Raw genomic sequence first — 15,513 nt, forward strand, 5'->3', positions numbered from 1 at the left:
AGGATGTGCTTATACTTGGTTTGTTTGGTCCGGACCAAAAAAAAACACCATTTAGTCCTGGTCCGCTTAGCATTCACATTGGCAGTTTAAACATCGAAAATAAATATACCGTACCTTATTAGGCATAGGGATATGTTCACATTTAAATAAAAGTATTTAAAAGTGGAGTATTTATGAGTGTATATTATCCAAAATAAAGGGGAATGACAAGATAAGCCCTTTAGTTTTGGTTATTTGAGTGGAAAAAAAAAAAATAGACATTCTCTGAGTTTTTTCCCCCCCACAGCTCTGCCTTGAAGCAAACACTTCTCTCTCAGTTTGAAGGACAAAGAACTGATGTCCTTCCTCTGTTAACATAATGTAAAAGGATGCTAACAGAGTTACAAAGAGAACGCAAAAACCTCTGTTTTGAAATGCCTTACCTGGAAGCGTGGAACGTCAAACAAACAATTCTAAAGCACACATTCAAGCATTCACACTCACATCCTGACAGATGAAGGTTAGTGACAAGACTTTATACGTGTGTGAATCTTAACTTTTCACCTTAAGATCAAGACTATGTGCAAGTGTGAATCTTAACTTTTAACCTTGATATCAAGCTTGTCTACCTTATGTCTCCTCATCCACCCACCATGTAGTAGGTGGATGAATAGCAGCATTTCAGTTTATACACCTATAACACGCTTTTCCAGACTGCAACAACAGAAAACAATGAAGATTTCTCAGAAAAATCCCAATATAAAGATTGTGTAAATCGGTTAGTTAAAACCAATTGATAGAAGCATTTTTATTTGCCGTTAAATGTGATTCAGTGTTATTTCAACACATGATAAAAACAAGACTCAAGTCACATTACCTTAGCAAACTGTGAGTTTATCCATTTCGTGAAGGTTTTCTTTTGAACATCTTCTCTTTCATCTGAAAATGAGAGAGATCACTGTCAATACTGTCCAGTTAAGGTTCAACTCTTACAATTTAATTTCTTACAAGTTAGCACACAATTTCAAACAAATCTTACTAATTTAATTCCTTAAAAAATGTAAAGCTGTGCAACTACATAACAGCATAGATCTTCATAAGAATAAAAAAGCCTTCTGTGGTCAATAAGAAATATTCACTACGTTGTGGCATTTGATATGAGGAAGGTTAAATACAAAGAGACTGAGAAAAAAGCCCCTGAAAGACCTGAGATAGGTTTGAGGTATACAGATCAATGTCCAGCTGGCATTCAAAAGAAGATTAGTTCTGAGAGACTGAGGGTGTAGATCGGGCAACCCTTACAAACACAATGACTCAGTAAAGAGAAAGATTGATAAGAAAAGCCAAAGAACCTGCTTAGTAATTCCTCTATTATTCCTATTCACTTCTAAAAACATTTAATACACAGTTCGGCGATACGAAATTGCAAACAAGCAATTGACAAGATCGGGAACCCAGGAAACAAAAAAAAAAACAAAAAAAACAGATTTGTTGTGTAAAAAGTCGTCTTCGTGGGGTTGCCCACGAATAAAAACGGTTCATAAAACGCCAGAAAGTCACTTGCATTTGCAAAGAAAGTGAAGAAAATGTCGGGTGTTGGGAACATTAAAAATCAATCAGTACAAAGAACATTTAGCTTTCATATCACATTAAAAGCTTGTGTTGTTCCCTGCTCTAATATTCTCCAATTGCTTTGATTCAGATCTCTGTGCTCTACCCTCTCGGCTTGCTTTGGTTTGAGATTGATTACAACAGCGTAATTCTTATCTAGGGGCCCTGATGATATTAAAGCTAGAGTTTACTACTATAATGAAAATTCTGCCATCTTTCCTCTTCCTCGCATAGGGCACAAAAGGAATTATCCCTGTTCTGCATCTACTTTTATTGGAAAAGTGCAGCTTTGACATTCTGCTAAATATCTCCTTTTGTGCTCCACGCAAGAAAGAAAGACATACAGGTTCGGAAGAATTATCATGTCATGTACAAAACCTTTCAGAATCGATAGGATTGATTAAGAATTGCTTGGATATTTCCTTATAAAGCACTAGGTGCTGAATCACAAGCTTTCCAGAGTCTGCGTGGATGACAGCATTTTCATGCATAATTGATTTTAAGCTTCCAGTTGTTTTTCCCACCATCGCAATAATCATCATGAAATGGGTAGTTTCAGTTCATTGTTCCCATTGGTCAGCCTACACTTCAGCTGAAGGAATAATCACAGTAGCATGGCTCAGATTCGTTTCAAGCCTGACTGCACCATGTCATGCTTATAATCGCAATAACACACACACACTCACACGGTTTTGCTGTAATATGACAGAAGACTAAAGGCAATGTTAATGATCAAACACTGAATAAGATTAAATCAGTTATAAAAAGACTACAAATATAAAATAAAGCATAAAATAATGGTTTAATACGTTTTACACATCATTTACATTCTTTCTACAAATTTGCTAAAATAGAATTTCATACATTTTTATTAAAACAACATTTTGTAATCAGCTACTACAAATACCACCCCCCACCCACACACTATTTTTCATCTAAAAGCATAAGTTATCCCATGCAGACCACAAATTTCAGTTCTTGAAAGCACTGCCATTTACCAAGGCTAATGTGAGTTCTTTGCTGTATAGAGAAGTCATCTTAACACTGCAAAAAGCAGCAATCGAGAACTATTCTTATCGCAGATCAATAATTTCTGCAGCAAATCAGATATCTCTTAACGTTCCATAATGGCAAAAGTCATTCTTTTACTTGATTAACACAATCCGCTTCAATTATACTGTCAACCCCTTGACAAAATGTGCAGAATACAGCAGCACCACACAAAGGAAAAGCTGATTATTGTAAGTATTTTGTTGCTGAGGGAACCTTCACATTATCTTACAGGATTACTGCTATTGATCTAGAAAGCTCCAAATTAGCTGCTTTTAAAAGCTCAGGATTTGACAGGGAAATTATATTTCAGCCTTCTCCAGGTTCAGAAACGCAACAGGGTAGACGACTTCCCGCAGTGTCCATTCACAAACTGCCTAAACTTTAAGACACAATTCATTTTTACACACTGAAAGAAAGCATTTTAGTTGGTCGGGTGACTCATTTGCTAAACAAAAACTAATCTGAACTGTAAAAAGTGAAAATGTCCAGTCTCGGTACATTAATGCGTTAATTCCCTCCAAAATTAAAAGGCCTCTATTATGCTTTTTTCGAATATTACCTTTCATGCAGTGTGTAATACAGCTGTTTGTGAAGGTTAAAGGTCAGCAAAGTTTTAAAGATAAAAGTGCACAACAAATAAAGTTATTGTCTCCTAAAAAAAAAAAAAAAAAAAAATCAATTCTGAACTGCCGAAACGAGTTTAGTCCCACTTCCTGTAAAATACCTATGAAACATTGTAACAAATTTGCATAATCAATGCCTATGGTTTTCATTAGCTGCTCGTGAACGACGGCTACTTTGACCCGCCCTCAAACACTGTAGCGGAGGCCTGGAAGAGTTTGGTTCGTGTTGTGGACATGTCCAGAAGATTCTGTTTTCAGCGCTCCGAATCCACTTTGCATGCACTTCCAAAGGATTAGGACTTGTGCTTGAATTGATATGGAAATCCTCATTCATCATTCATTTCACTGTGTAACAAGCGCTGAGGAAGCTTCCAGAGCTGAAGTTTAGATATGGTAATGGTTGACCAATCACAAAGGACTGGGCCATTTGACCAATCAGAGCAAAGCAGGCTCTCAGAAAGGGGGGTGGGGTTTAGAGAGACTGAATATTCGAACAAACCGGTTTCAGACTCTAAGAAATGAGGTGATGTGCAATGTACCGTATATGATTTTTTTTTTAACCTTTGATGCATATAAATCGATTTAAGGAGACCTCCAAAACAAAATTAGGATTATGAACCTTTAAAATAGCATTAAAATTATGGCCTGCAATATTTCAAGTCTTCTGAAGCCATACAATAACTTTATTTTAGAAACAGCTGTGGCCAACGTTTACTTTCATTATATGGAAGAAAGCAGAAGGACATTTTGCTATAAATAACTCCTTTTGTGTTCCGGGGAAGAAAGAAATGGGTTTCTAAAGACTTGAGGGTGAGTAAATGATGGCAGAATATTTAGGTTGATTTAGATGTCACCAAATTAAGAGCATGTTTAGTTACCTGACATAACATCTTTCATAGAGCGTTCTCAATGAATTAGTTTTATGCAAAAGAGAGTGAACAAACGTCTGTCAACAAATAAAGGTGTTAAACTCCTTGCTTGACATCCTCCTGTCATAATGTGCAATCAAAATCCCATAATAGTTGTTTTTTCCTGGTTGTGACAATTATCATTTCTGAAACAGCCGGATAATAAAGCTCTGAAACGAAAAGGAATTTAGCCTTGGCTCTGCAGGTGATAATAGCAAGCGTGTTTAAATAAAGTGAACCCAAATGTTTTAAGCAATATTCAAACCAAAACAAACATTAATAAAAATCCATGAATTTGAAGATGTAATTGGACAAATATATAAAACTGCTGGAAATTAATGGCGTAAATTTACATAAAAATCAAAGAAAAGTGGGAGATAGAACATATAAACAAATATAAACCAGGATCTGGATTCTGGAATATATATATACATGATCCATGTCAACAACTGCATTTTGAAATGCATTTTGAACTGGAGTTACGTATTTGGAAAACTGATCATATAGTTTTAAATAATTGTATTAACAATAACTGTTTTTGAAAAAAAAGTAGCCTATTATTAAAGTGTCCCTATTATGCTATTTTAAAAGTTCCAAATTTTGTTTTGAAGGTCTCCTACAATAGATGTAAATGCATCCAAGGTCAAAAAACACTTTAATTTTCTCATAATATTCATTGCACATCACCTCATTTCTCAAAGAGTCTGAAACGATTAATTCGAAGATTCTCTCTCCAAACCCCTCCTTTCCACGAGCTGACTCTGCTCTGATTGGTCAGACGGCCCAGTCTGTTGTGATTGGCTGCAGTGGCATAAAGCCCACGCTTACTCTATTTGATAAACAACAAATATACAAATCACAATGTTCATTTTTAGCAGCATGAACACTAATATTTTAGCAGTAGTGAGTGACGTCCATAACCACTACTTCGGTAAATAGAATTATGCAAGCTTACTAGCGACCAAATAGTACCAGTGGTCTATTCGCAATGCTCACATACTGTGGTCTGAACCGCTGTGAACACAAACAACCAGTGTGAAATAAACGGTTAGTTCACGCAAAATTGAAAATTCACCCTCATGTCATTCCAAACCTGTAAGACTTTCGTTCATCTTTGGAACACAAATGAAACTATTGTTAATGAAATCTGAGCACTTTCTGTCCCTCCATTGACAGCTGAGCAACTACCACTTTGATTCTTCAAAAAGTTCATAAAGAGATCGTAAAACTAATCCAGGTTTAGTCAAAATGTTCTGAAGAGACACGATCGATTTATATAATGAACATATTAAATTTAGGTAGGAATGTAAACATTCATCAACTCACACATCAGTTGTGGTAAACGGAAGCTCAAGCATGTTCGCTTGACGTTTGAGAATCAATGAGGTTCATTCTAGCACGTTTGAGCTTTCTCAAGAAAGTGAAAGCGACATGTGAAGGCCAAGTTGTCCTTCAGAAAATTTGTACTAAACTGCTCAATTCATATATGGATTAGTTTTACTATCTCTTATGGACTTTTTGAAGCGTCCAAAGTGGTAGTTTCGTAGCTGTCAATGGAGAGTACAAAGCTCTCAGATTTCATCAAAAAGATCTTTATGTGTTCTGAAGATGAACATAAGTCTAAAGGGTATCGAAAGACGTGAGTGCAAGTAATTAATGATGGACTTTTCATTTTTGGGTGAACGAACCCTTTAAAACGTCCCAGTAGCACTCTTGGAAAGCAGATCAATCAATTCAATTAGAGGACCGGAATAATGTATGCATGCATGCATTTTGGATTTAATATTATTAGTTATGGTGTATATAGATTTAATTTTATGTATGAATGTTGGGGGATAAAAATATAATCAAATGACTATGTCTATAGAAATGACTGGAAGATTGGAATGGAAGACATAATAAAGTAAAAAAGAATTAAATAAATAAACCTATAGAGCCCGATCTGGCAGACAGAATAATGTGAGCAGACAGACAGGAGAATGAAAGCATTGCTTTGCCATTGATCGGAGGCGTGACTCCAGGCAGGTGGCAGCTGCTGCTGGATTATATCCGCCCTTGTGCAAATAGGATGATGGGGTGACGGGCTTGAGCCGAAGCTAACGGGCAAATACAAAGACGCTGGACGCACACACCTGCTTTTAGCCACCTAATCTCAGCACACACAACCGAGGGAAGACTGTATTCACAGATTACAGCCATACGTTTTCCACCACAGCCACCCAGCTTCATTTTTCTCTGACAATTTACAAGCGCGAGCTCAAATGTTTCGATGAGACTGGAAATACTCAGCGTGTCTTTATGACAACAGCGCATGTGATTGAACTGCGTGTAGTTTAACAGCAGACTAGACTACCACCAAACTTTCTCTCACATTCGTCTATAAAATCACGACTAAATACAAAGTGCGCACGTTCAACGATTCACCAGCAGAGTACACAAGAAACAACAATGAAAGACACCCGTGCACGCTTAATTAACACTAAAACAAAACTGTCCGTGCATGAGAACAGATCCATTTATAGATAAGACGCACCCGGTTAGAGGATCTATTGTTAAATCTGGTTAAATCTTACGTGACATGCCGTAATAAAAGCCGCCAACAGCCAAACAATCACCTCGCACTGGAAGAGTATTTCAGTATGATGATTCAGTCTTACCTAAATGAGGCTTTCACACCATAACAAACGCAACTATTTCCTCCGTAATGGCTTTTAGGGTCGCAGGCAGTCGGGTCTGTGGTGTGTATCCGTTACCTGTGTATATAAACACAGCGAGCTCAGTTTGATTATCCGGTTCCCTTGCTGTTAAACAGACTCGTCCATGCCTATAGCCGTAGATGATTTGGAGAAGGAACTGTAGGTGGACACTTTGCCGCTTTATTTTGTCGTACTCCCTCACTTGAGTGCAGTTGTAGCCCTGCTGTGATCCGTTGATACCGGCAGGTGTAGCGGTGCTCTGCTCTGGCATGCGGGCTGATTGACTACAGCTCTGAGCTCTATCTAACTGGGAACGATAGTTCGCCACGGGGATCGATACCACATGGATACAATGAACAACTTTATTTAACTTGTTTATGGTAGAAGGTAGGCCAATTACAGGGTGCCAATAATAACCACGCTTCAATTCGAGTTCCTTATATTTTCGTAAGCAGGAAAGTTCGATTACAAGTTAGTCACTCAGGGCGCATAGTGTCACCAAGCAGTAAAATAGACGCTCGAGAACAGAAATCGTGGTAACCATAGCAACACTATGGGTGCACGAGCATTTTTGGTCAGGGACGCATAACACAAACATAAAAACACTGGGATTATTTATCTCATATTACAAATATATCACAAAACATTTGTGTGTTTTGTTTAAAAAAAATTTAACAATTTTTAATTTTGTAAATTAAAAATTTACAAATTTAATTACCTGATATTTATAACTGATTGTGTTTGGCTAAAAAAAGAAAGTCATATACACCTAGGATGGCTTGATGAGGGTGAGTAAATTATGGGATAATTTAAATTTTTGGGTAAACTAACCCTTTAATAAGGGGCGCCTAAGTACAATTTGGTTTGCTGGAAATAAATTGAAAAAAAAAAAAAATTACTTGAAAAAAGAACCGTGAAAGTCATTGTATCAAATCACCACCCTGAATAATGCGTAATTAATGTGAAATTATTTTCTGGAGCCTCTTTAAACCACCGTTTACTGTGATGTCCTTTTCGTATATGCTTGTGGTCTATTAAAAATGAATGAATTCAATACAGCGGTCTGCAATGGGCAATTTCATGTTGACGTTGAGTTTTTGTGCAGCTGGTGGGCACAACTCACATAAAATCACAGGACTCGAAACATCACCATGCCATCTGTACATCTGCAAGAGAAATCCGAAATAAGTAACAGTCTGTGCTTTTGATCCATTCCTGTGGGATTTTTCAACTCTGAAATGAGAGAATTGCATTTCTTTTGTTTTATGTCTCTTGGAAGAGCACTGTGTGGTAGTACTGAAAATGAAAATCTTGCAGAACATGATCATACTTGCTCAAAAAATTTCTATATTATTATCTCATCAGGAGTTCTATATCCAAATGTAATCAACGTTTTGGAAACAAAATGGTTGTATATTTTTTGTACACAATAGTGCGCCGCCAAACGTTCAACAAAAGCGGTGGAAGTATAAAATTGAAGCAACAGTTCAATCAGACTCGGAGAACAATCAAAACATTCAAAATACAGGCCAGTGTCTTTGAGAACAGGGCTGTTCATTCAAACAGTCAAACATTTATTCATAGCCTACATAAATACAGACATGCTTTGCTTCTGGTTTTCATCCGGGGACTGTATGTGCAGTATTTACATTTTAAGTAGGCCTGCAAGTTGTCATTTGAATTTTATTAAATGCCAACCAGGGGTGTAGATCTCATTTTCAATGTCATTTTTCTTCACCCATGCCAACCATTGCTTATGTATTTAATGAATAACTGCAGAAAAGAGTGAACAGCAAATGTCATAAAAGCCCCCAGGGCTTTAAAACACACCCTGATAGAGTGCAGTAAACACCTGATGTTTCTAAAGTGACGAAAAGTATTTTAATCCAAAACTTATCTGTTCACTCCACACTGTAACGTGAGAAGATACTGGAGACTCCCTTGAGGACTCCTCAGAATGCCACCCATGGTGGCATTCAAGCATGTAGAAAGTAAAGTAACTGATTCATAAATAATAGGCTACTTATTTGGTAATGAGTCCTCAAGTTAATTTCGAGGTTCAAAGATATAAAAATTACCAGTATCATAATATATATAAATATTTACTCTACCATGCTAAATATAAAAAGTTGCATGATTTCACTGTTTGCTAGTTGTGCTTCACTGTGTTTATTTACTTTTTTTGCTTTGTGAGGATGTCTTTATGCACAAAAAAATAATCTGTTGATTTTTATCTGTTGAAGTACTGTACATTGTATATCATTTATTTAATGTCATTGAAATTTACTTAAAAAATGTGTGTGAAGACATGACAGTTTTCTGAGTTATTTTAAAGTTTGTTCTTGCAAGAACTCTAAAGATGGTCAACATTTTCTCCAGTAGCCGTCATAAAAAAAGCTTTTGAGGTGCTTGAAATAGACATTTCTTAAGGCGAGACACTACAGGTGAATAGGGTAAAAATTTTAAATAATAGATATCACCATGAAACTTCCTCAGTTGATTACTTACACAGGTATATAAAAAAAACGTATTACAAGTTTTTGAAATTTGTATGTTTAATTATGCAAATTAGGCATTATCTCATTAAATATGCACGATTTTGCATATATTTTCGGTATACTGTCCATAGCCTTAAAACCAGGAATGATTTATTAACAAATCCTTTTGAAAATATCTTCAGAATACTGCTAAGTGTATAACTGGAAAGTTTGGTGTATATAGGTGATACATAGGCTGAGATGTTTACAGGAGAATGACAAAAAACTCATTTAAAGATTTAAATAGGGGAATTTAATACATTTCTATTGGAAAAAAAAAATATCATATATCAAGCTCATGAAAACTGATTATTTAAAAACATGGCAGGCATATAAGGCCTACAACTGCAGCAACTCAATTAATTAACATTGGGGTATCACGCACAAAGTTGCCGACAAAACCCACGCTAGACAGTTGTATGGACACAGAACAAGACCAACAGCTGTCACAGCTTTCTAAAGTCTAATTATCCATTCCAGCACCATATGTAGGTCCCTCTGACATCTCTTGCCTTTTCACTTTCTTGTCTCTGCTGTGCGTTTTGCACTTGCGGACTGAATGGCGTTTGCTTTGGACATCCTGAGCAGGCTCCTTTAGTTTTAACAGTGTATGCTTCTCTGATTATGTAATGAAAAAATGATCAGAGGTCTCCAGTGACTGAGATTGCAGAGAGAGAGAGAGTGAGTGAGATTTTAAGGAGATCTGAATGCTGTTTTCTGTAGAACTTGCTCAACACTGCCTTACAGTGGCTGTTCATACAGAGTTATATCTTCTACTGTATATATATATATATATATATATATTCCCATTAAAGCCAAAAATAGAAACACCAGTATACTACTGACCGTCCCTGGGAGAGGCCCAAGCAGAAAAGGCTAACAACAAGTCCTGCCCCACATCAACAAGAAAAAACCCCCAGCTTTTTATTATTATAATTTCCCAGTAATATTCAATCTATATCAAAGGTTATATCAATGTTTTGACAGCTAGCATAAAAACATTTTATACTCTTTGATAAAATGTGCTCTCTGGAGTACGTGAAGCAGAGACGGTACCATAAGTTATTTAGAGAATTTCTTAAATCTTCTGAGTCAGAAGATTCTACGGCAGATGTCAACATGTCAGTCACTCCTGCAGGCCTTATGCAGTGGTATTTAACACAAAACAGAGCCCTAGATTGGATACCATGAGCAGAAGATAGAGTTGCAACCTCAAATTCTCCCAGGAGTCGAACTGTCTCGCCCCAACTGTAAAAATGCCACTGAATACCCGGAGCCTCAGAAGGCATCAGCAACGCATTTAAACAAATGCTCGCACATTTAAAAATAAATAAGGGTTCTAATCAGGACCAAAAAGGGGTTTATAGCCAGGAGAACTTAAGATCCACAAAGAACAACTTCCAAATAAACATTCAGGTCATTTTCCACCCCAATATCAAAGGACAAAACCAACAATAAAAAATAAATTCATAAATAAGAATCTAGATTTAGATCCAACAAATGAAGCCTATATGTTTTTTTTACTATGACATTATTTTTATGACATGATTATTATCTCCCCCAACTGGACAATCTCACTCTTACTCAGTCCCTTAACAAACGATTGGACGAGATTTGTCCCAGAGCAATACATTGCTGTGGGCGCCACTGGATCACCAAAGTTTTGTACAATTGTTTTCTAGGCTTGGCGGTTGAGAGCTTTGCATTTGGCAATAAGGAAGGCTAAGCCTTTGGTTTTTTAGGGTCAGCTTTAATCTGTTTTGCCCAGATTTTCTTGGGCTCCATTAGTTGGACCTCTCATTTCACAGGTCGCTGCCGCCAGGGTAGTCAGTAAGGTAGACGCCATTCGTTCAGTCGGGTTATGCCACTGAACCACTATAGCCTGCACTTTTGGTTTACTTCTCCGCCTGTTGTTTCCGACATGAGAGGCGGGCATGCTAAGGACGCTAAAGACCACAGTCTGTCTCTAGTGCGCCTCTTGAGGCCAGGGCAGTGAGGTTTACTTGCACAGCTCTTACTAGCTGGCCTTCATTACACTCACCCCCCCTAAACCTCACTCCCATCAGGGTCACGGCACCAAACTATCCCCTCTAGTGCTACTTGCACCGCTCCGAGCTAGATTTAAAACAGCGTTTCCGGCATTGGAGGCGGGCACGCAAACAAGGACGCTGAAGACCGCGGTCTCTAGCATCTGTTGCTAGTTTGTCTCTTGAGGCCAGGGGAGTGAGGTTTACTCGCAAAGCTCTTACTAGCTGGCCTCTGTTACACTCACCCCCTGACACCCCCATGTCATTTCTGAGCTGGCCGCATAAAGAGGCACCTAGTATTTGCCATATACAAGAAGCAAACCTTTTTTCAGGCTTTTATGTGCATTACTGTGCTCTAATGTCATGAAAATAATACAAAAAATATTTTGTAATTATTTTATTTATACAATAAATATATACAATACAATATATATATATATATATATATATATATACACACACTCACCGGCCACTTTATTAGGTACACCTGTCCAACTGCTCGTTAACACTTAATTTCTAAGCAGCCAATCACATGGCGGCAACTCAGTGCATTTAGGCATGTAGACATGGTCAAGACAATCTCCTGCAGTTCAAACCGAGCATCAGTATGGGGAAGAAAGTTGATTTGAGTGACTTTGAACGTGGCATGATTGTTGGTGCCAGAAGGGCTGGTCTGAGTATTTCAGAAACTGCTAATCTACTGGGATTTTCACGCACAACCATCTCTAGGGTTTACAGAGAATGGTCCGAAAAAGAAAAAACATCCAGTGAGCGGCAGTTCTGTGGGCGGAAATGCCTTGTTGATGCCAGAGGTCAGAGGAGAATGGCCAGACTGGTTCGAGCTGATAGAAGGGCAACAGTGACTGAAATAACCACTCGTTACAACCGAGGTATGCAGCAAAGCATTTGTGAAGCCACAACACGCACAACCTTGAGGCGGATGGGCTACAACAGCAGAAGACCCCACCGGGTACCACTCATCTCCACTACAAATAGGAAAAAGAGGCTACAATTTGCAAGAGCTCACCAAAATTGAACAGTTGAAGACTGGAAAAATGTTGCCTGGTCTGATGAGTCTCGATTTCTGTTGAGACATTCAGATGTTAGAGTCAGAATTTGGCGTAAACAGAATGAGAACATGGAACCATCATGCCTTGTTACCACTGTGCAGGCTGGTGGTGGTGGTGTAATGGTGTGGGGGATGTTTTCCTGGCACACTTTAGGCCCCTTAGTGCCAATTGGGCATCGTTTAAATGCCACGGCCTACCTGAGCATTGTTTCTGACCATGTCCATCCCTTTATGGCCACCATGTACCCATCCTCTGATGGCTACTTCCACCATGTCACAAAGCTCTAATCATTTCAAATTGGTTTCTTGAACATGACAATGAGTTCACTGTACTAAAATGGCCTCCACAGTCACCAGATCTCAACCCAATAGAGCATCTTTGGGATGTGGTGGAACGGGAGATTCGCATCATGGATGTGCAGCCGACAAATCTGCGGCAACTGTGTGATGCCATCATGTCAATATGGACCAAACTCCCTGAGGAATGCTTCCAGCACCTTGTTGAATCTATGCCACGAAGAATTGAGGCAGTTCTGAAGGCAAAAGGGGGTCCAACCCGTTACTAGCATGGGGTACCTAATAAAGTGGCCGGTGAGTGTATATATATATATATATATATATATATACAGGCTACATACACTTATATATACAGTCAAACCAAAAAATATTTGGTTTGGAAAAAATAAAAATACTAGTGGGTGGGTGCAGGGCACTATAGTTAATTTATTTAAGTTAGGATAGCAAGGTGTCTGAATCAATTTTGGTTTGACCATATATATACCAAAGAACCCCAGACAGTGAAAATTGGTTCTTGATAAAAGGTTTATTTCACAGTGTCCCAGTTACACGTTTTACATGTATTTACTACAGAAATAACAGTAACTTGTGCATTAGTTACATGCAACTAACCCTAAACCAAACCCTAACCCTTATATAAGTGCATGTTATGAATCAATATTACTCAGTACTTAATTGTATAACTACACTGTAACAAGGGCACCTTAAAATAAAGAGTAACCAAAGGTATCCTGCCTAACACAACAACCATTAAATAACTAGTGTATAGCGAGATTTACCACAGATAGCAGATGTCCTCTATTAAAGCTCTGTTCTCAGAGGTTTACAGTACTGTTTGTGTCCTCTGGCTGATCATCAAGCTGTTGACTCATTTTGCTACTTTCTCCTAACTTTCACTGCTGATAATAAACACACTCACATGAAAACACGAGAGAGAGATTCTTGCCAACAAAACAACAAAAAAAGCCAACAACAACATGGCTAAATCTCAAACACTGAAACCCAACACCAGGCAGCTGCAACTATTTCAAGCTCTTTAAGACCTGTCCTATTTCCACCAGAGAGCATTTATAGATCACTCATGATCCCTACTGAATACCGGATGACAGTGATGAAAAAAAAATAGATATGAACTCACTCAGGGCGGAGCACAGGCCAGAAATTAGATTTCAAAGAGGCCTGTTCAAAATGGTTCATAGTATGTCTGATCTGCGTTACAAAATGATGAACAGAAATAAAGAAATATGGAAATATGATGCCGTAATATTTTCACCAACAAATATGTTGCTGTAAAGGTCCATTTATATATGTTTTTTATTTCATTTAGAATGTGGCTAGGAGTGCAATTACAAATCGTAGTGATTATGATTAAGAAATATATTGGTTACACTATTAGCTTTAGACATTTTACAAACTATAAGTAACTTTGCAACAACACGTCAGCTAACTCTCAGAGTATTAGTAGACTGTTAGTTTAAGGTTAGGTGTTAGGGTTGAGGTTAGTATAGAATAAGTTGACATGGAGTTGCACAGTTACTTATAGTGAGTCGAATGTCTTGTTGGGGGACCATTAAAAAGTGTTACCAATGTATATCTAAGAACTCATCTGAAACTGAAAAACAATAAATAAGCCATATTTTAACATTAATTAACCATTCAAATGCATGTACAAGAAATAAGACTTCCCTTTAAATAAATAAATGATAATTTCTCCTACCTGATCGAGTTTTTATGATTTCTCCGAATTCATCCTCAAAACCTTCCTCCAATTGGTCCTGTAGGCTCACTGCTTCAGCCATGACATAAGATCCAAACTGCCGTTGAATCCTTCAATCCTGTAGTTTTTAAAAAGAGACACCAAGACCCCACAAATGACGGGAATCGCTGCCCTCTGAACAAACCGAAATTTTTGTGAATGACACAGGGACGAGACTGTCTGTGGACTGTTATGATAGGGGGGAACGAGCTGTCAAGGCATCCAGAGAAGCCGAGACAGGTGGCAAACTCTACTCGCCTTAAAATAGAGAGTTGGTATGAAGGCCTGCTTCATTTCACTCTTACGCACAAATACAGATTTTGCTAACAGTAAAGGATCAGTCACCATGCCACTTGACAACAAATGACCAATAAATGCTCTTGCAAAAAAACTCAAGTTCACAGTTTTATCAAGCGTGACTTCCTACACTTAATTACAGCGACAGTCCCTCCGGAGGAATCTGGGGTTAGGTGTCTCGCCCAAAGACTCAATGGTTATAGCTCATAGATAACTCCCTTTGGGATTCGAATCTCCAAATCTTTAGTAACCAACCTGCGGACGCTCAAACGCGCTGCGTAACATGAGAATGAACCTCATTGGTTCTCTCACGTCAAGCGAACATGCTTGAGCTTCCGTTTACGAGTTGAGTTGATGAATTTTTATATGTGAATAAAAGCCTAAATTAAAACAGTTTATCATATAAAGCGATCAAGTCTCTCTTCAGAAAATTTGGACTAAACCACTTAATTTATATGGATTAGTTTTACGATCACTTTATGAACTTTTTGAAGCGTCAAAGAGTTGTCAATGGAGGGACAGAAAGCTCTCAGATTTCATCAGAGATCTTCATTTGTGTTCCGAACATGAACGAAAGCCGTACAGGTTTGGAAGTACATGAGGGTGAGTAATGTACATGAAAGTATTTTTATTTTTGGGTGAACTATCGCTTTATTATGC

General features: G+C 37.9%; 1 protein-coding gene across 1 annotated transcript in view; it reads right to left on the minus strand.

Annotated features, from left to right (window-relative positions):
* Positions 1 to 14,644, minus strand: part of dmd (dystrophin) — a 108,296-nt gene extending 93,652 nt beyond the window's left edge. The window contains exons 1-2 of the mRNA XM_056264551.1: positions 14,518 to 14,644; positions 857 to 918 (exon numbers count right to left, since the gene is read on the minus strand). Coding sequence (XP_056120526.1) covers positions 857 to 918; positions 14,518 to 14,599 — 144 coding nt within the window. The 5' untranslated portion in view covers positions 14,600 to 14,644. The remainder of the gene's footprint in view (positions 1 to 856; positions 919 to 14,517) is intronic.
* Between the last annotated feature and the right edge of the window lie 869 nt (positions 14,645 to 15,513).

This window comes from Rhinichthys klamathensis, unplaced genomic scaffold, assembly GCF_029890125.1.
Source record: "Rhinichthys klamathensis goyatoka isolate OS25496 unplaced genomic scaffold, OSU_Roscu_1.1 h1tg000222l_1, whole genome shotgun sequence".
In the NCBI taxonomy this organism is placed as follows: Eukaryota; Metazoa; Chordata; class Actinopteri; order Cypriniformes; family Leuciscidae; genus Rhinichthys; species Rhinichthys klamathensis.